Source organism: Pteropus vampyrus, unplaced genomic scaffold, assembly GCF_000151845.1.
Source record: "Pteropus vampyrus isolate Shadow unplaced genomic scaffold, Pvam_2.0 Scaffold223, whole genome shotgun sequence".
Lineage (NCBI taxonomy): Eukaryota > Metazoa > Chordata > Mammalia > Chiroptera > Pteropodidae > Pteropus > Pteropus vampyrus.
This window is the reverse complement of record NW_011889004.1, coordinates 1,885,393-1,907,978: the sequence shown is the minus strand read 5'-3', so window position 1 is coordinate 1,907,978 and position 22,586 is coordinate 1,885,393. Positions and strand designations below refer to the sequence as shown.

General features: G+C 38.6%; 1 protein-coding gene across 5 annotated transcripts in view; it reads right to left on the bottom strand.

Moving 5' to 3' along the window:
* CHEK2 (checkpoint kinase 2) overlaps nt 1-22,586 on the bottom strand; it is a 31,983-nt gene that overhangs the window by 1,229 nt on the left and 8,168 nt on the right. For 3 of the 5 annotated variants that reach the window (XM_011373382.2, XM_011373383.2, XM_011373384.2), the window contains exons 4-13: nt 22,330-22,477; nt 19,843-19,933; nt 16,003-16,111; nt 13,983-14,036; nt 9,876-9,937; nt 8,235-8,334; nt 6,319-6,405; nt 5,307-5,470; nt 4,970-5,085; nt 3,867-3,952 (exon numbers count right to left, since the gene is read on the bottom strand). In XM_011373382.2, the coding sequence (XP_011371684.1) occupies nt 3,867-3,952; nt 4,970-5,085; nt 5,307-5,470; nt 6,319-6,405; nt 8,235-8,334; nt 9,876-9,937; nt 13,983-14,036; nt 16,003-16,111; nt 19,843-19,933; nt 22,330-22,477 (1,017 nt within the window). The remainder of the gene's footprint in view (nt 1-3,866; nt 3,953-4,969; nt 5,086-5,306; nt 5,471-6,318; nt 6,406-8,234; nt 8,335-9,875; nt 9,938-13,982; nt 14,037-16,002; nt 16,112-19,842; nt 19,934-22,329; nt 22,478-22,586) is intronic. The other 2 variants (XR_002783530.1, XM_011373386.2) reach the window with 2 other exon arrangements.

Genomic DNA, 22,586 nt, shown 5'->3' with positions numbered 1-22,586 from the left:
TAATCAGCAGCTTGCACTCAGTCAGCACTGGCTAAATCAAAACCACATGCCTAAAAGCTCTTGGTGGGTCAGAACCACAGACCTTATCAGTTAAAAGACTTTCAGAACTAGCACCTTAGATCCTGAAAAGATGATAATCAAGAGGCCAGAGGCTGGAGTTGGCTCAGTCCTCTGAGGGCTAACTCCATGCAGTTCCCAGATCTTTCCAGGAGGTTCTCCCTCCCCTTGCCAACAATAAGGCCAGTTACTAGGGCCATCCTAACAAACTGACCCTGTATCCTAGGAAAATTCACCCAGCAAATGCTATGCAAGTCACCAGAAGGACTCCAAGCCCACAATATCCCAGAGCTTTGGTCTAATGAGAAAGGAAGACAAGTGAACAGTCATATCATTACAGGTGTTTCTTGTAAGTTCGGGGTAGAGGATGTTCACAGAGAACTCCCACCTCACCTCCCTGGATGCTCACTTCTGCAAGGTTCAAGGATTTACATCTGGAAGCCCTAAGAGGTGACCTGGGACAGCTCTCCCCACCTTCAGAAAAGTGAAACATATCCGTGACTAAGGCTTTGGGGCCAGCCGAAAGCCCAACTCAGCCACGATAAGCAGCCATGTGCAGACCCAGAGCTACCTGACTCCAAAGCCGCATATATTTTCCCAACCAGTACCCCCTCGACTACTGCCACTAAGCCAAGTACACCACGGTGGGTGGGAAGAGAGGAAATAGGAATGAAGGCCTCTAACATTCAGCAATTTAATGGCTATAGAAAAATTATAGTGCTTAAAGATTAATCCATCTGTTCTATATCTAGTAGCTAGAATCACCTGCTTCCATCACTCTGTTTATCACTCAGAATGGTTCCCCTATTACCCATTGTGAGACTGCCAAGTTCATGTGGATTCCACTACACACTGTCCCTTAGGATCTCACTCCCATGCAGAGCCATTCTCAAACGTCCATCCCTTATTTTCTCCCATACCTGCTCACAGCCTCCACCTGGAATATACACCCCTGGCCTTCTTGATCGTCCACCCACTCACCTTCCTCATTTATTCAGTGAACAAATACTTCCCAAGCACCCTTAAATGCCAGACACTATAATAGGCACAGTGGCTTCCATATCCGAGGGACTCAAAGTGGAAAATGCTGTCCCCCATTGTTATGGACTGAATTTGGAGACAAAGCCTTTAAAGAGGTAATTACACGTTAAAATGAGGTTATCAGGGTAAGGCTTTAATCCAATATGACTAATGTCCTCATAAGAATAGAAAAAGAGATGTGAACACACAGAAAATAGACTATGTGGGGACAGAGAGAAAGCAGCCACCTGCAAGGCAAGGAGAAAGGCCTCAGGAGAAACCAAACCTGCCAACACCTTGAAATTGTACTTCTAGCATCCAGATCTCTGAGAAAATAAACTTCTGTTAGATAAGCCCCCCAATCAGTGGTATTTTGTTATCAAGGCCCTAACAAACCAATATACCCATATCTTCCCCAGGCAACTCAGTCTTTAGACACTCTTCACACTTTGGGTACCCAAAGCCCCGAGGGCAGTGGGCCTCTTTCATCCTTGGGATCTCCAATACTCTACATCTCCTACTACTACCACGTGCATCACTGTTCTGTAGTGACTGTGGTCAGAGCTGGCCCCACCCAGATTATCAGTTCCCCAAGGCAAGGACGGGCACATTCCTCTTCACATCCATAGCACCTAAGAGTGCTTGACACACGAGCTCATTAACTGTCCTCTAAAAGAATGAATGCATGAAGAAATGAAACCACACCGAAATGCCTCTCATATGTAGCAGCTCTTCAGTGCAGCCAAACAGAGCTGACCAACCACAAGCCTATTTAGGCCTGTATTTAAAACAAGTCATCAGTCATCAATAATGTGAAAAAGAAGCTCTTTACCTTGCCATACTACAGGTAACACTGTGTATCTGTAAATGCCCTTTCTTTGAGATGTCCATAATCTGTTCAAAGATATTAAATTGTAATATGCCTTGAAAGCAAGCAGTAAGGAATCATCTATTTCAGGAAGTGAACATGAGGCAAAAAGTGGATAGAAGAGATGATGTTTCCTAAACTAGACACACTGTTAATCAGAAACCAGAACTCACACTTACAATGCTCAGTCCAGTGCTAGACCCACAAAACCATTTGGTTTCTTCAAGAACACTGAATTTTCCCAAAAATAAAGCTTAAACTATCACTAGCAGATGATTTATGTGGGCAACTTGCACCCCTGTCCTCATTTAATAGTCACTCTACCTTTTGCTGCAAAAACAAAATGTAGACAAAAAAAAAGTATTCCAGGGAGACCCCTGTGGCCAGGTTCCACTTCACCTTCCCTTGGCTGTTAGTAACAGTTTTTTGTTTTTGTTTTTGTTTTTGTTTTGAGACAAAAAGTACAAGAAAAATAAGCTAGGCTTGTTCGTAAATTTTTGGGCAGCAGATGCAAACCTTGTCCTCTGGCCTAACAGGCCAGCTCACTTTGTTTCACAGCAGCTCTGCCTCCACGTCTGGCCCCCAAGTTTCCCTATTAGGGCACAGGAAAAGAGCCAAGGGCATGTTTTTCTTTTACATCAAAATTAAATCCCCACATGCAAAGGCACCCTTTGTTTCCAAATTATTTTTCTCCAGGGTCCTGCTGTTTCAAATCTGTGTGGTCTATTAAGTGCTAAATCATCTGACAGAGTTCTTCTAGGGGGCCTGCTGTTTCCAGGGCAACACTCCAAACACATATATCTACTTTTTTTTTCCTTCTAAGGGTTTGTTGTTCTCAACCTGAGCTGACCTGAGCAAAACTGTTAAGTGTGGAAGGTTGGAAGAAAACATGGGGAGTCTTCCCAGAGTCCCAGAAGTTCAGTGCTGAGACTGAATGGTCCAAGGAGTTCCTGGACCAGCAATCCTGAGTACTTGAGCCTCTAGCTCAAACTACCTGCTTAAGTTCCCTATTTCCCACAGGAAACAGATCAAATGAAAGTTAACAGAAAGGAGTATGGCTGTGCTGAATGGAACTGCACTTAACAGAAGACCTAAATTCCATCAGAAAACCTGCCCGATGCTGTAGCTAATTCTTAAATCAAAGATTAGCCCAGCAAAGCCACAAAGGACTTCCAACTGTGGCAGCTCAAATCTAATGACAGCCACAACCCCCAGTAGGTAATGCAGACTTGAAAGGCACAGTGACAGTCTGCACTAATGGCATGCTTATTCACCATGGATAAGAAGTGGGACCCTTTATATACGACCACTTGGGCTTAAGAAATAGAAGGATTTTCCCCCAGAGAGGCTGCCTTCCTCCTCCTTCCAGATTTAAGTTCGAAGATGGCTGGAATGCAGCCCATCCCACCTGAGGTGCAAGGTTTCAGGGAAGAGGAGAGGCAAAGCTGGGAGTGAAGGTTTGGAATTAGAGAACAACCTCTCAAAGGAACACAGCCCAACTGCAGACTGGCCACAAAGTGAGCTTGTGCATCTAATAGCCACGAGTCAAGTTGAAAGGTTGCACCAAACGTACACAAAGACACATGCACACCCATACCCGTATACACAGATATACACACCACACACATCTAAAGTTCAATCTAAAATAACTGCATTAACTCATAAGATACTCGAAGACATAAATTTTGGGGAAATGTGATGAAAATAAATAATTCTCTTTTCATTCATAAATAAATAAATAGGATAGATAGATAAATGAATGAATAACTAACTAGATAAATAAATAACTAGATAAGTAAATAAATAAATAAAACAACTGCATTAAAAGGACCCAACAAAGCAAACATTTCCATCTTCATCTCTCAGGCACAGTTTGAGTTGCCCATGGATTTTATGCCAGCAGGCATTGCCGCATACCCACCTGAAGCCACGGGTGTCCCAAAGCTTCTTCTGTTGTAAAACGTGCCTTAGGATCCACTATCAACAACTTCTTGACAAGGTCCAGAGCTAAAGCAGTAAGATAATTCAGCAAATCACAGTGAGAAGAGTAAATACATTTAACCAGCAAAATTAAAGTATGCCAGAGTCACAGGCCAACATCCAGAGAGAGGAGAGAGGGGTTCAGGTCATCATGGAGTGAGCAAGAAGAGTGGGCAGGGCCCCCTAATCCTCCTCACTTTGTATCTGTCAGAGTGCTCTGAGAACACCAGGAATGACCATGACACTCCCCTCATCTCTCCCTGTTCAGACATCACAACCTCTTAGCTCTGTCTCCTCTCTCATTGCTGGAATCAAGCTCAAACTAATTAAAGCTGAAATTCCACCCAGTCCTAAGACACTCAGGATGCTTTCCCTGAGACACACACACTGATGAATTCCTCAGCCAGCAAAGGCTATGGGAACTGCTGGCTTGGCAGAAATAAAGCTTGACAGCCAGTAACAAGTGGAGGCTGCCTTGTATATGGCAACAATATTATTCCTCAGACATCCTGACATTTAATACAATCATCTAGGTTACATTATCTGACATTTAGTTTTAGTTATCTACCTTTTCTTTTGAAAATTACAAAGTTGCACTTTTAAATTCTTAAATACAAAGTAATTATATTTAGCTCTTACACTTACTCAAAGGAAACCTTGTAACTAAAAAGTTACTTATTATTTTATGCACTTAAATAGGTACCAGGCACTGTGAATGTTACATTTAACCTCATGAAAACCCTTTAAGGTAGAGTTTATTGTGCCCCCTTTACAAATAAAGAAAAAGGAGACTCAGAGAGAGGTTAAGCAAGTTGCCTAAGGTCACAGAGCTAGGAAGTAGCTGTCCCAAGGATTGAGTATAGATTTGCCTGGCTCTGGAGTCGTGCTTTTAATACCTTCCTTTGCCTCTCAGATGGTGCAAAATAACAGAAAACAGGAACAGAATCAATAGGAGAAAACATCATGGAATTTGAAAAGAAACTCTCATCACGGCACACACACATTTTAGCAAACCATAAATTCTTAACCCTTTTGTATCCATACCCTTCTCTGAGACCTCTGCCCAGACTTCAGGAATGAAGTTGTATTTTCCACTGGTGATCTGATCCTTCAGTGACACTTGAGTCTTATGCTCAGAGAAAGGTGGATACCCACTAAGGCTTAATATTGGTAGAGAGAGAAAGGAAAAGAAATCAAGTGGCATTCTCAGTGGCATTTGGATATATAGATTTCTTTTTCAGCATAATGAAAAATTAGGTTTTTCTTTAAATCAGTGGTCAAAAAAAGTGACCTAAATTAAACACAAGCTCTCTACCTGGACATGTCTGATTTCACCTAATTACCTCCAAGCAGACTCTGAAGCAATGAAAATTTTTCTTACCAAATAAAAAGAATAACTCCTAAACTCCAGCAGTCCACAGCACGATTATATCCAGCAGTCCCAAAGGAATTAAGAACCTCAGGAGCCAGGTAGGTAGGGGTACCACATAAAGTTTTCATGAGAGAGGTCTCCCCCAAAATCTTGGACTGCCCAAAATCAGTAATCTAAAATTAAAGACAAAGAGGAATCATTTTTAATGATATTATAAAATAAAAAGATTAATACAGTTTGCCAGTCCTAAAATATATCAGTCTACATCAGTTTCTATCCTACAGTTCATGCCTGCTGTTAATTTGGAATTTCTAAATTCATAGCTAAATTAAGGCAATCCTAAACTTTGCAAGTGATTTAATTTTGCTTAGATTAAAATTCCTGAGCCAAAAGCCTAAGGCCCAGGTTTTTTCCCAACTTATCTGTGTTCTCTATAATATTACAAAAGGTTATAACCCTTTCCACAGACACTTTCAGATTATAATTAGTTATGTGTGGATCCTCTTAATTAGTTATGCATGGCTCCTCAGTTTCTCAACCATGGCTGTACACCAGAATACTTGAGAAGCTTAGAGAAAACACCTATACTTGGGTGCTACCTTCAGAGATTCTGAGGAACAGTCTGGATGTCATGATTTTTTTTTAATTCATTAATTAATGAATTGATTAATGAATTAATTCATTCATTCATTAATTTAAAAAAATCAACAAGAGATTCTAAAGTGAAACCTTAGAACGGGAAAAAAGGGGATGTGTTTGTTCACTCATCCATTTAGATTCCTCCTCCCTCCCTCTGAACACAAAAGTAGCTTGTACTACTTATGTAATTTGTTGAGTGGAGCTCAACAAATGCTTATTAGAGTCTGGATTGAAGCAATACCACCCGATCTCTAAAATAATTGCTAAAAGTAGAAAGGTCAAATTCTCAATCTTTTTATGCTCCTTTTTCCCGATGAATTAAAAGACAGTTTCTGAACAGAAATCTACTGGAGTGGCCACACAAAGAACATAAATTTCTTACCTTTATAAGACAGTCCTCTTTTTGAGATGAGAGTAGAACATTCTCTGGCTTTAAATCTCGATGTATAATACCATTTTCGTGAAGGTACTACACAGAAAGGGAGACATGACCCTTAGATTTATGGATTAGGTATGTGAGTAGAGATAACACACACACACACACACACACCTTACATCTGGGTGAAACTATAAGCCATGTTACTCACAAATATATTCTCCCCAAATCATAGAAAACTACTGAGTAAAGGGATTAGTGCTTACAAATTTGTTTTCAAGAAAATCTTTAAAAAGTAAAAAAATGGAAAAAGCACCTTATGAGAGTAAGTAGACATTTTATTTCACTTTTCAAGATAATAACTATCCCTTCAGGTTGGCAGAAACATAAGGTATCAATTTCAATAATAAAAATGTAAACGGTGACATAAAATATTTTAAGACCATATTAAAGTAAACCATAAAAATGACTCCATTCCTGAGAATAATATTTTTTAAAAGAATCTGTAAAGGACATATTATAAATTATCTGATTAATACCCAGTTAACATATTCCTCAATGCAAAGAATGACATAGAGTCTTCAAAAACTCTAGTCTGAAATACAGATGCTCCTCAACTTACGATGGGGCTACATCCTGACAAATCCATCGTAAGTTGAAGATATGGTAAGTCAAAAATGCATTTAATACACCTTAAGTATGCTCAGAACACTTATGTTAGGCTATGGTTGGACAAAATCATCTAACACAACGAACACACCATAGCATATCCGTTGTTTACACCCATGATCATGTGGCTGACTGGGAGCTGCAGCTTGCTGCCCAGCATCAGGAGAGAGTATCATACCACATTATCACATGCCCAGAAAAAGATCAAAATTCAAAACTGGATGTACGACATCTACTGAATGCTTTTCGCTTTTGCCCCATCATAAATTGGAGGCCATATATAATATGTTGATGTTTCTTCATGTTCATTTTTATACACTAAGCCAAATTTCTTTAAGAAAAAAAATTTCCCACACCCACTGATCTGCACTCAATTTATCTCAATATTCTCATCATAAAAAAGGGAATAAACCATCAAGAGAGTAAAGAACTGGTTAAGTGTTTATGGACTTCAATGTTCTCTGGCTATCCCTCTCGCCTAGAGCAAAAACTCCTCCAATATACTCGCACTGGGACTGGGACCTGGTGAATCCCCCAAGAAGAACGAGGCAAGGTGGACCAACCCCAAGAAAATCTCCCTCAATCCTCACTCAGTATAAGAGCTGCTCCCAGTCACTGTGTTTCCCACATGGAGGAGGTTTCCAAGGGAAGAAACCTTGGCAGAGAATTGCCAGAACCAATTTGATTTGCGAAGGAGTGATGTTCCTCAAGGCAGAAAATGCCACATGCTATTCCTCCACCCAACACCCACCCAACATTTTCATGGAATAGAGAAGAGAAGGCAGAGCAAAATGCCTGCCTGCCTGCCTGCCGTTAACACGATGCTGCATGTGAAGGGAATACCTAGTACTGGCCCACAGCGAGCAATCTGTCACAACCACCCCAACTTGCCAGCTTTACTCTAATACCTGCCCAGTTCCCACCCTGAGAGGTAAGAGGAATTTATACAAGGATCAGGCAGAAGTAAAGATCAATGCCCCTCCAGAAATAACTCTAAGCCAAAGAGAAGACACATGGGACCGTGTGTTTATTTCTTTTAACTAACCCTTTCTTACTCCTTAAGCTTTACAGCAAGAGCTTTCTCATCTGAGTTAAAGAGGTAGGATGTTTTTACCAAGAACAGAACAAACAACACATACGCAGGCTCTCTGCTCTCCAGTTTTTCATCCACAGTCCCTCACTTTCTATCTGATTCAGGGAGTAATTCACCTACAAGAAACTAGGTTGTCAAAAGAACTGAAGGTTTCTCTTACCTGTACTGCCAGGAGCATCTGGTAAAAATACAGTTTGCATGTAGCTTCTTTCAGACGTTTATTCCCCACCACCCTGTCAAATAGCTCACCTCCTTCCATCCTGCAACACATTGTCAAAGCAGGGGGTTCATGGCTAGAAGGAAACTCACTTGGGTGGATGATAATAACACAAACAAAACAAACTCATTAAGACAAGCAAAGAGTTGCCATTTGTATTCACTCTTGACTCCCACTGTAAAGGCAATGAGGTAACAAGCCTCATCCATAATGAAGATGTCTCTGTAGGAAACTAAGGACCAAGAGAGGATGGAAAGAGTGTACAATTGGCATTGGAGACACTTGGAGAGTTTCTTAAAATGTGCCTCAGTAGATTAGGAAGGGCCCAAGAGTTTGCATTTTTATCACGTACCCCAGACTGCTATAAAGTGGCAAATAGGAACCTAAAATCAGACAACCGGGTCTGAATCCCAGCTCCACAACGTCCCAGCTGGGGGACTTTGGGCAAGTTAAAAAATAGAGATGATCCCACCTACTTCGATGGCTGTTTTCAAAATCCAGAGATAACTGATGTAGGTATAGTGCCTGGCACAGCGCAGATGCTTGGCAAGGCTATCAAATCCCTCTGCACTTTAGTATCCTTTTCTGTAAAGTGAGACTAAAAGTAGCAACCTGCCAGTAATTTGTAAGTAACCTGGATGACTGTTACAAAGGTTAAATGAGGCAATCCACGTAAAGAGCTTAGGGCAGTGGCTCACTATAAGTGCTTAATTAGTATCAGTTACTATAATTGTATTATTATTGTTATTACTATTATTACACTGTTTTTACTAGACCCAGTCAGGTAACAATCTCCTATTTAATAGCAACAGATATTCCCTCAAGCACTACAAGGGCTGTCCAGTCACTCATAATGCTAATGATCAGGACTGTTGTTTTCTATATAATCTTAATAGACAACATGCACAGACACTGTCACTCAGGAGCAAAGCCTTGCCTGTCTGCTCCAACAGCCGCTCCCAGAAACACTGTATATGGACATCAGATAGGCCTCTTCCAGGAATCGGAAAGAAATTTATTTTGGTTACACCAAGTAGAACAGAACTCTATGGACACTGAAACAAACCAGCAAGCAAGTAAACCAGTACTTGAAAGATATTCAGGTATTACCTTGCAACCTGGTACTGTGATCCCATGCCAATAGGTCTACCAAGGCAGGTATTTCAGAGAAATAATATCCACCTGTTGTTCAGCACCTATATGTGCCAGGTGCTCTGCTAGGGGCTTTCTACCTCTCACTACATTTAATCCTTACAACTCTGCATGTGGGGTATCATGATTATCCCCATTTAACACCAAGAAAATGAGATTCTGAGAGTGGAATTAAACTAACCATGGGCAGTCAGCTAGGTACCTACAGAGTGGGATTCGAACCCAGGTCTCAGATCCAGGGCCCAAAACCTCTAAGCCACATGCCTTTGGAAACACTGGAGGGATTTCAGATATGATACTAATCCCACACGTACTCTGAGGCCCCACCACCACCACACTCTTATATGGTCTCCCAGGATGAGAAATGCTAAGCAACATTAGATTCTTTAAATAAGCATTTAAATGGAAACAAGTGAAAAGCTTACTACTTACAATTCCAAAACAATATAATAATCTTCAGCATCAAAAAAGTCTTTAATCTTGATGATACAAGGCTAAAAGAGAGAAAATAGGAAAAGTAGTGAGATGCTCCCAAAATGATATACATAAAAGCAGGACTCAGGACATCTGCCCAGAGGGTCAGAGAGGCCAAGGCCAGGCATTTGGCCTCATGTCTTGGGACACTTTGAAGTTCATGCAGGGGAGAAAGTAGAACAGAATTTACCTGGCTCCTCAATGAGAATGTACAAGAAACTCTCCACACAACCAAGTTGGTGACAGACTGGTTAATGTTTCACACACAGAATAGCACCAAGGAAGGAAAGCCAGTCTCTCCCCAGCCTTCCTTCTCACTGCCCCAGAGCACAGGTACTCAAGGACACCTAAGAAACCTGGAGGAGCCTGACAAGTAGCATGAAAAGAAGTGGGCCAGGAGGGGAGCCCCGCCATGCAGCCAGATAGCGGGCTCATTCAGTTCTTCACAACTGGAACCCCAGGGGAACAGGAACCCCAGGTGGCAAGATCCTCCCATTTTTCAAAGGAAGAAGGAAATTCCAGTTTCCTGAGAACTCTAAACACATCTGTGGAGTGAGGGAGATACACACATATGACTGATCGTTTGTGACCTCTGATCAATGCAGGATGCATAAAAGAATATTGAAGAACAAAGCAGAGCAGAAATGTCCAGTTTAAAATGTATATTTAATAGTATGATGTTCTGCTTAGAAAACACACCTATTGTTTTTACAGAAAAAGAGACAGACAGTAAAGCTCAGTGGTTGGAAGAAGTAAGAGATGTGGTGAGTACCTATCAAGGACCTGCCCCCATCCCTCAGCACAGAGGAAGATTGTGGAATTAAAGAGAAGAGAGCTATAAGATTTTTAGATTTTAAAGAGTAGCAAAACTCTCCAGAATGATCTTCCTACAAAGCAAATTTCATCACATTCATCACTCTAATGAAAATCCTCCAAGTGGTACCTTTCCATGAACTATTATACAGCAGTGAATGAATGCCCCACTGCTTCTCCCAGCACAGTGGATCTTGGAAACACATTGTCAAGTGGAAAAGGCAAGTAATGACAGATTTCAAAGAATGTGAGGTGCTTCAATTGCAGGGTCAAGTTTTCATTCTTAAGTTAGCGAGTCCGAAGGTGTTCATTTTATTGTTTTGCTTTGTAGTTTACATTTATTACTTTACATGTGTTAAATATAATTTTAAAATACTCAAAGGAAGGAGAGCACTGAGAAGAAGGGAATAAGTAATAGAGAGGCAGAAGAAAGACAAGACGAACAACCTTGGCTCTGTGCCGCCTAGAGGCTAAAATTCAACTTCACAGAGGCCAGGCCTTCATGACCCAGCCTCGTCCTGCCCTCACCCACTATCCCAGCCTCATATCCTGCTCCTGGTCCCATGCATCCTCCTCTCTCAGCTGCCCCAAACATTGTCATCTTTCCCAGTGTCATACCTTTGCTTGTGCAATCCTCCTACCTGATGATCCAGCCCTCCAGGCACACTAGGCCTCAGGCCCCGCTAAAATATCCTCCTTACAATGCAACCGCACACCATGCAGTGGTTCTAATCTGTGCTGCCCCACACCACATCTTCAGTGTCTGTCTCCCCACCAGGCTGTGAACTCCAGGAGGGTGGAGAAAGGAAACTAACACCAAGCACAGGTATCCCTTCACCAGGCACTGCATAGGCCAAGTCGAGCCTTATTTACCTTTCTTGGACCAACACTCAGCATAGCAGCTGGCACACAGGAGACATTCGTATGCTGCCCAGATTAATACCAACATCAATATCAGATATACCCTGCTCCCACTGTGCCTGCCAAGTGTAGACCCTGCCAGCCACATTTTAGTCATGGAGCAAATGGCCATGGGGATCAGGCTGAGAGCAAACAGCTTCACCACTCCTTACCTATGATCATAGTATACTCGGCTCTGCATGAACATGTTATTGTCACAATAATGAAAACATTGAATTGACATTGTAGTATTATATTAAGAGGATCAGAAAGGAGCTAAAATTCTCATGTAAGAATAACAGAAAATCAACAAACTACCTAAAATTATTAAATCAAGAGATAGCAGTTTATGTATATTACGTAGAAATATAGAGATAAATTCTTTTTTAAAAAAGTTTTAAAATGTTTAAAATGTTAGCAGAGGGACATTAAGAGGGATGTGGAGCTGCTATTTGCATAATAAACCTTTTAGCAGTATCTGACTCTTTATACACATGTGATATTTTGATAAAAGAAAAAGGAGAAGCAGAAGGCACATGGGAAAGAAAGAGATCAGAGGAAAGAATGAAAACTTCCTGGTTTGCTTGGCTTCATAACAGGCAGTGCCCACCTGGGAATAGCTGGGAGATAATAGAGCATAAAGTGATCCCCAGGGTCACTGGCTGGAGCTGTCACAGCTTAAAGTGTCTCTAAGGAACAAGAGACTACAATCCAGACCTTCCACTTAGGTCATACAGGTAAAAGATTAAGGAATTACAGATACCTATCATTCCTCAGTGTTCTCTGTGCTGAAAGCTTTACAAGCATATCTCATATTTAATTCTCATGCTGATCTTTGAGTTATGTATCCTTATTGTCTCCACTGTACAGATAAGAAAACAGAAGCTCTGAAAAGTGAAATGACCTTCTCAGAGCCAGGTGATAGAGGTATGATGGGAACCCAGCTCTGTCTCTCCACTAGACTGAAGCCACATGAGGAAAGGGATGACCAAGTCCATCTGTGCTGACCACTGCCCAGGCCTAGAAGAGAGTCCGGCACAATATGTTTTACTCACGCTCTCACTACTCGTTGTTCCTGCAAACAAACTCATGAGCCCATACTTAATTCCCAAGGGCTTCCATGTGCCCTTGTAAATTACCATGTATTATCTCTAGGTACTTTCTTTGGGGTTCTAAATTCCTCTCAACTGCAGTGGACATTGGATTTATTTACATAAATGTTATGTTTGGGGATCCTCTGACATGACAGAAAATTCTCTAAGCATTCTAAGTGTTTATCTTAGGGGTATGTTTGAAGCTACCCCGCTCCAGAAAATTGGAGGGTTCCTCTCTTTAATGAGAGATTCTAGATGCCTTTGAAAAAAGGAGGTGAATTCGGGGAAGAGGAAGAAGTTGCAAGGTAATTAGAAGAAAGCCAAGCAGCGGGGTGGGGATCAGCCACTTGGATTCTCAAGTGTTTTCAGATCTACCCATGAGCTCTAAAGGAACTTGTTGAATTGTTGTGTCGATGGCAGAGATTCGTTCTTAATTTCTACTTGTTTGGAGGATTTGAGGAAGTGAAAGAAGAGAGAAGAAATCTTTTTGTTGTCTGGAGGTAAAAAACCGAATAAGACAATCCTTAGCCGGACAGACAGGAGGCCTTGTTTCAAGTTTCACTCCAATGCCTACCTAGCTCATGACTTCAGGGGGCTCATGAATTGATGAAGAAATGAAAAGAGCAATAAAAAGGAAGACGGGATCAATCCTACAACTCAAACGTTCTCTTTTCACATCTTTAAAGTCAGACACTTTCCACTGAGACAAAGTAATCAGGGACTATTAATACTATTAATACTCAATAAGGCCATTGACACCTTTTAATCAGATTTAAGGACAGGTTGTTGTCATCTAGATTAAATACCCTTATATTTATGTGATTTACTCCAACTGAGGTAAATGGAAATCAGCACCATCAAAAGGTATTTATATGAGTTAAAACTTCAGGTATAATTAAACCAAATTTACCAAATTAGCATTGTCGTCCCAACATAATCAGTTGATAAAGTCCCTAGAGATATAAAATTTAGGAGATTTACTATGCCTTTTGTTCAAGAACTAAGTCAGTGTAAAATCACATCATTATTTAATCATAAAATCTTTACACAGTATTGTTCTTTCAAAAATTCAGAGGAATGCTCTTTTTAGCTAAATGACAGTTAAACACACATATGCATTCACATGTATACACGTGTACACACACAATTAAGGAACTCAGGTAAATACTAGCTTTGTCACATTGAAATGCTTTGTACTCCTCCCATATTTTGTGCTAAATGATTTTAAGTATGGTTCATATTTTACAAGAATACTTACATGATTTAATTTTTTCAAAATTTCTATTTCTGTTTCAACGTTGAGAGCTGGATCCTTTGATAGATAAAATATCATTAGAGTTTATTAATAATAATAATAATAGCTGATATTTAGAAAATATTTACAATTAGACTTAGTTGAGTATACACTGCCTTATTTCCAGACCCAACTCTACTCATGCAGAGAAATCAAGGCCTAGAGGTCAATGATTTAAACTTACCTAAAATCACTCTGTAAAGTGCTTGGCAAATAGGAAGCATTCAATAAGTGAGCAGGCTTTATACCAAGCTCTTTATTTAAAAGGGTCATCTCCCGTAATTCTCATCATCCCCAAATGAACTGAGTTCTATAATTATTCCCATTTTACAGATGGGGCAACTGAGGCTCAGAGAAAGGAAGCCACTTGCTCTAGTTCCCACAGCCAGAAACGAGCGTTTCCACTGTTCTCATGCTTACCTGTTAAGCTCTGTTCGCATTAGCTATAGAATTGTATGCATTCATAAAAATGATAAAACAAGAAAAGTCCAGACAAAAGCTATTTAATTAAACTGCATGAAAAAAAATGTCAAGTCAAATTTCTCATAACAGAGCAAAAATGGTTTTTAATTTCAACTACAGGCTGACGTATTTACTGAGACTCTTAACTGGAGGAAGCTTCAGGGTACTGAAGTTGTTCTCCATTACAATTCCAAAAGGATGAATCAAGTTACTCAACCTCATGGGCTACACCCTCCACAAGCACAGAGGATATAGAATTACATATTTATGTAAAATGGACTTCAGCTAAGAAACACAGATGTTTAATTTTAAAAGCCGGCCTCTTCCTGTAAGCCGTTAAACTAATTACCAAGTCAGGGTGTGCTCTGATGATAGAGAGGTCTAAAAGAGTACAATACAATTTGAAAGATGAAACTAAAATTTTGCTCCAAGTCATTAAGAATCTGGGAGGTATTTTCTTCCCCCCAAAATGGGAATCAAATCCAGAATCACAAGGGAAAAGATCGATAACAAAGTGAACACAGAAAGGAAATTCCTCTTGCCATGTGAGAATGGCATTGTCTTGTGGGGAAAAAAATGATCTTTAAAGAATGTTAAAATATAATACCCAGAAACAGCTGGTCGCAAAGGAAAACGTGATTACAGGTCGCATTTTACATTACTTTGTTAGGTCATGTGTTGAAAGACCAATACATTTGGCTATTTCACTCACGCAGTAAAAGTGTGTTATACAAAATGTAATAAAATGAATGGCTAGCATATAAAAAGTAATGAATAATTTAATTAAGATTTTTAAAATCTATAAACACTAAGACTCACTGCCACATTATCAGAAAGAGCAAAGAATTAGAAATTATCTAAATGATCAACCAAAGAAATGGTTGAATTATGATAAAGTTGATGAAATAGAGACGTAATTAAAATCTATAAACACTAAGACTCACTGCCACATTATCAGAAAGAGCAAAGAATTAGAAATTATCTAAATGATCAACCAAAGAAATGGTTGAATAAATTATGATAAAGTTGATGAAATAGAGACTTGACCATCTATTAGGAGTAAGTTTATGCATCGATGCTTCTATGGAAAAGTAAAATACAAAATTGTATATACAATGTGATTTCAACCATCTAAAAACACGAACTCATATGAACAAAGACTAGAAGGGAAAGGAAAACTGAAAACAGCTGTGGGGTTATAGTGGCAGGGATATGGCTGGATTTTTTTTTCCTAATTTCCTTTCACTTATTGTAAAAACAGTCTTGCAACAACTTGGAAGAAGGAAAAAAAAAACAACTTCCTGCAAGTATATTACTATGTACAACCAAATACTTTTTGGAACCGAATTCTCTATAAGTTTCTAGATTAGTTGAATACACTCAAGTATTTTCAATGCTCTTTAATACAAATTCATATATCTGAGCAGTATTTTCTTCTCAACATTGAAAATCACCATTCTAAAATTATTTTGGGACATGAAGTGTTAAGAACAGCTGAGCAGCCACAAACACAGGTACTTACTGTTTCTCTCTCAGAGCCGATAGCAAACTTCCTTTTGCTGATGATCTTTATGGCTACTTTCTTACATGTTTTCCTCTCAAAAGCTAGCTTCACCTCACCACAGGCACCACTACAGGGAAAAACATAGAAAGAGATTGTCAGAATGTTTTTAATCAGGAGACCCGCCGCTCCTGAGTTGGCTTCAACTATTCCAAGTTAAAGACGGTCCATACACAATACTTCCATTGTCCCCATTTTCATAGAACACGGTGAAACCTCACCAACATAAAATGTCAAGGGCATAAGTGAATGTGGACCTTCTAAGAACAATCAATCAGCTCCAAATTCTACTTTTTGAGCTGAGTGTTATCAACTTAAGTCTTCCTGTCACTTCAGATGGTGAAATTCTTAGAAAGACACAAAGAACAAATAGGAGAGAAATGACTTGTCCCAGAGATCAGAGAAACATCAAAAGAACAAAATTTTTGTCAAAAATGATGTCTGAAACAAGTTACAACAAGCAGCATTTGTAAATGAATTACTTTCATTGATGTATTTATTTCTTATTTTCTTCCTTCAAAGGAAGTACGAAAGTAGTTGATGCCAAGAATTATACCCTAAATAAAATCACAATACCTAAAAAAACAAAATTACACAATTACAAGTTAATTACACAATTAACCTGCTTATGACAAACTCTCAAAGATTTGTAATTAATTGGGATAATGGAGGAATGTCATCTAGTACACAATCCTACGTAGGCTCTGTTCTCCAAAGCTTAGGTCAGTCTGAGGTAATGCCTACCCAAGTATCAATCACTCATTGCCTGTCTAAAGTAGACAATTATAACTATTGTGTGTTTGGGGGTGGGGTGAGGAGTTTGCCAAGACATTTTTTTACTGTGTATATACAGAACATAAAATTTATCACTGTAATCAATGTGAAGTGAAAAATTCAGTGGCATTAAATACATCTACAATGTTGTATAACCATCACCTCTACCTAGTTCCAGAACTTTTCCATCAGCCCAAATTGAAATTCCATAACCATTAAGTATTCACTCTCCATTCTACCCTGCCCTCAGACCCTAGCAACCACTAATCTGCTTTCTGTCTCTATGAATTTACCTATTATCAAATATCTCATTATCAATAGATTCATAAAATACGTAGCCTTTGGTGTCTGGCTTCTTTCACTTTGCATGTTTTCAAGATTCATCCATGCTATAGGATGTATCAGTATTTCATTCTTTTCTGTAGCTAAATATTTCGTTGTATGGATATATCACATTTGTTTATCCATTCATTTGTTGGTGGACACTGTTTCCACCTTTGGCTATTGCAAATAGAGCTGCAGTGAACATTCATGCACACGTTTTTGTTTGAACACCTGTTTTCAATTGAGGGCAGATAGACCTACAAGGGGAATTGCTGGGTCATATATGGTAATTCAATGTGGTTTCTATTTTGAGAAACCACCAAATTATTTCCCACAGTGGCTATACCATCTTACATTCCCACCAGGAATGTAAGGATTCCAATTTCACTGCATCTTCACAAACACTTGTCATTTTCCGTTTCTTTATTATGGTCAACCTAGTAGTGGTATCTCATTGTGGTTTTCATTTGCATTTCTCTAATGACTAATGATGTCGAACATCTTTTCATGTGCTTTTTGCTCATTTGTATATCTTCTTCAGAAAAATGTCTACTTAAATCCTTTGCCCATTTTTAAACTGAGTTATCTCTTTATTGTTGAGTTGTAAGAATTCTTTATCTATTCTGGATACAAAATCCTTTTTAAGTATTTTTTCTCATTCAGTAAGCTGTGTTTCACTCTCTTGACAATGTCTTTTGATGCACAAAAGTTCTTAAATTTAATGAAGCCTAATTTATCTTTTTTCTTTTGTTGCTTGTGCTTTTGGTACCTCATTTAAGAAACCACTGCCAAATCAAAGGTCATAAAGAGTTGTCTTATAGTTTAATAGTTTTACCTCTTACATTTCATTTTCATTCCACTTTGAGTTAATGTTTGTATATTGTGTGAGAATAGTCCTCTCAAAACATTTTCCAATTCCCCTTCTGCTGGTAACAGCCACCTTTTGCCTGAGAAATCTTCCCTGAATTCATGTAGCTCATATGGAGTGTCTATAATAGTACAATACCCTGGAATCATGGGGTGGACATGTAAAATTAAGCCAATCAGGGTTTTTCCCTGGGATCAAATACTGATATTTGGAGAAAAACAGTTCTCTTTGCTGTGGTTTCTAGAAGAAAGAAAATATGAATGTGTGGCTCTTGGAAGCCATTTTTCCTGCCACACAGAGAGAGCAATTCTATAGGAGGGCAACAAAGAGTAGCTGAATTAAGAGATGGAGCCAGGGCCCTGGCAACACTGTGGGAGCCCTTAGATATAGGCATAGATAGAGCCAAACCGAAAATCAGAACTCAAAATGTAATATAAAGCTTAAAAGCCTCCTGGTCCGGCCATGCCTGAAGTCAGCTGTGTCCCTGTATTTCCCAGTTATAAGAGCCAATAAATTTTTTTTCTTAACTGACTCATATAAGTTTCTGTCACCTACTAAAAGTTAGATGCGTTGAATCCTCCCTTAGAAAAAATAGAGTCCCACACATTTCTTAAGAGCTGGCACAAATTTGGCTGTGAGCTTGCAAGCAGCCAATGCAAATATAGAGACAACAATGAATTACTGAATCTGATGTCCATAAACTAAAATATGTCTCATAGATGGTCATGAAGAGTGTACTCTGCTTGATTTTATGTGGCAGGAACACGGGTGATTATTTTCTTCTATTATTTTCTACTTTCATGTTTCTAAAATTATCAAGAGGTAGAAAGGCCTCTGGGGGTGGGGAAGGAATGGGAGGGTGATGGATATTGTATAATGTGGTAAAAGGTGTCCTGAACACCTTCCCTCAGGACATGGTTCTCAAAGTATAATCAGGCAACCCCTAAAGCACCCCAAGACCCATTTGGGGTGTCCACAAAGTTAAAACTATTTTCAGAATAATATTGCCTATAAGACATTATTTGCCTTTTTCATTCTCATTTTCTCATAAGTATATAGTTTTCCAGAGGTTACATGGTACACAGCATGTGATATCAAAACAGACCAAATGAAGAAGCAAATTATCAGGATCTAGCCATTTTCTAGTAAGCTAGATATTAAAGAGATTTGCAAAAGTGTGAAACACCTCTCTTCTCACTAATCTTTTTAAAAATAATTCTTTTTCATTAAAAAGTTATTCATTGTAACATAGTGAGCTTATTTTTTAATGAATTAATAAATATTAATGTGTCTCCATTTTAATTTCTAACATAGTAAATACAACAGATTTAAGCCACATGGACAAAAGCTCTTTGGGGTCCTTGGTAATTTTTAAGACTATATGGAGTCCTGAGACCAAAAATTTTGAGAACTTTGTTCTATTCAATAGTCAGTTTCATTTCACTTCCCAAGGTGTCACAAATTCTGAAGAAGGCAGAAATGCAGTAAATATTTCTTTTTGGAAGGTAATGAAAATGTTCTAAAATTATGCTAAAGGTTTCACAACTCTGTGAATATATTAAACACCACTGAAATGTACACTTTAAATAGCGAATTATATAGTATGTGAATTATGTCTCACTAAAACTGATTTTTAAAAGTTGTAATAGATAAAAATTTTAAGAAAAAACTAATTATTTCAATTGATCATTATTAAATCAATAACATACCTATCACAAATCAGTGCCCTACAAGTATGTTATAAATAGATGTTAAAAACTAGGAATAAAAATCTAAGCAATGACAAATGTTTAGGAAAAAATTAAGTGCAATTTCCATAAGAAAAAATAAATTACCTTCCAAGAGTTTTTGACATGATGTATTCGTCTCTTAATTCCTTGGGATAAACTGACTGATCATCTACAGTCAGATCAAAAAATACAAAAACTAAGGGAAAAAGGGCAGAAATAGGTCTCATTAATTCATTTGATAAAGAAAAAATAAGTGGTCCTAAAATTTAGTAAACATATGGAATATAAAACAATTGTTTTAACTGAACATCTAATCCTAAAGGAATTATTTAGCTGGCTAACACATATCATGAAACCCACGGGAAATAATGACAGTCAAATTTCATTCTTCAATGGAAATACACAGCATCTTCCTTCTTATGCTGCAGAAATCCATACATAAACCTAGCCTTATTCCTTGACCTCAGAATAGATTAATCAATCACGCTAAAATACCTATGCACTAACACAAGACCAGAACCAAAAAGTAATTCATTTGAGCCTAGAAAAAAATATTCTATGCATATAGATAAACATCTCAGTAAAAATTAGACCACTGGTCACCATAACTGCATTATCTCCTCTTACCCAGTTATATCTTTACATATCAGACATTTTCTAAAGTTAAACAAATAGCATTTCCCCTCAAATTCCCCTTTATTTCTCCATTATTTAAGTTGTAACTCAGAAAAAGAAAACAACAAAAAACTATTCATTTAATAATTTACCTATCCATGTGGGCCAAGCCTAAAACGAGTTATCAAACATTTCAGTTCTACAAAGTCATCAACAGTAAATTTGCAACTGCCCATAATATCTTGAAAGAGTAAAATTTGTTAAGACCCTTGAGTTTAACAGATTTTAGGTGATGGCTTTTGACCACCCTGGAGTCACCTAGAGCTCCAGTCTGTGGCACAAATTTGAGCCACCTCAGTGTGCATCATTCCAAGTTGGTCCTTATGAGATAAGATACTTACTTGCCTAGTGAATGAGACCTACTAGCCACCCAGGATACGACCATTTAAGAACCTAGAAATTCCAGTGGCCTCTGAGAATCTGGTAACTGAGGGGCTCTGGAGATGTAGTTCTCACAAATGTCAAGGTCTACTTCAGAGGCTGCAAACTCAGCTCCCAACAAAAGCCAAGTAAGGCTGGGTTGAGTGTAAGACAACATAGAGCAGTGGGGACCTGAATGGTTAAACACATCACCCATCTAATGGAGGCAGCCTCTACTCTCACTTGCAAATCCTCAAGTTATGGGATTACAGGCTCTGTGTGGCCAGATAGTTCACTTTTTCAAACAGATCTAGAGTTTCATGCTAATACAATGTCAATAAGCTGAATGCAGTCTGCAGAGTACTAGTTTGATCTATTTCACTCAGGGCCGCCCTTAGCCTATATAACACCTTTGTTCAAATTAGAAGAGGTGTCCCTTGGGCAGACAATTGAGAAAAAGGTGGCACACAGCTTGTCAAGAGGAGGACAGGCCAAATATCAGCACCCAGCTGCCCCTTCAACCAGGTGCTCTCAAACAGCAAAATCCTTTGCAGCTGCCCTGACTGTAATTATCAGATAGGAAACAAAATAGAAACGCAGAAAACTAAGGCAATCATAAAATGTACATTAGAATCCCCAGGATGGCCATAGTCCTCAGATGCCAGCCTGAAGACTGACTGCATGAGAATCACCTGGGCAGGATTTTTTAAATCCCTAGAACTACTGAATCAGAATTTGTGGGACAGTGCCTGTGGGAATCTGTATTTTCGAGGTGTTAAACTCATACATACTCATACCTTTCCAAGTCACTCAAATCCCAGATAGTTTTGGAAAGTTCTGTGGGTGTTTTTTTCTTTTAATTAAAGAACCAAGAGTATTCCTCTTGTTCAAGGATTGAAAATCACTGTGAGTTATGTTGAACTCTGTAGGTTGTTTTTGTCAATTATACTTTCTAGATGAATTTTTTGCACTGAATGAAAATTATTTGTTTTAGATGTGTTATTAATGAAGTTTTAGGAGTGGATACTTATACAATGCTACCTACCTGATGATGATGATAAACATCTCCACTTTCAGAGGATAACCAAGCAGTATTTAAGGTGCAAGGTCTAAATTAAGATTCTTCCAGAAAAACCTACAGCCTAACGCCTGACATATAATAGGAGTTCAATAAATATACATAGAAATGAATGAGTTTCAGAAGGACTGAAGGGAAAAATGAGGAAGGGAGAGGAATTAATGGCCTAAAACATAAAACAACTCATAGACATCTAAGGCTGACATGATATAAAATGCAACAACCAATGAACTATAAACTATTTTAAGCAACATGATAATTCAAGGGAGAGCATACAGCTTTAAATAAAATTAACCAAACCAATTAAACCTTAGAAAATTTGTCTTGATAGAACTTTTTCATAATTTAAAAACACAACTGAGTTAATCTTGAATACTAACTGTACTTTATTTACCTAAACCATATTCTGCAAAGAACACAATGTCAATTTTCCTTTATATGGGAGAAAAAAAATTCTGATAACCAGATGATAATATTACCTTTATTACTCCATACGGAAAGTGCAATTTCAGAATTGTTATTTAAAGGAAGGCGTCTTCCTTTCCCTACAAGCTCTCTATTTACGAAGGTTCCATTCCCACTGTGATCTTCTATGTATGCGATGTAAGAGTTTTTAGGACCCATTTCCTAAAATAGAGAACATTTTATTTTGTGGGGAGTTATAGTGGGAAGATATCTATCTAACAGTGATGATTAGATTACCACCTCTCCCAAATATATGGGTGATTTGCCACCT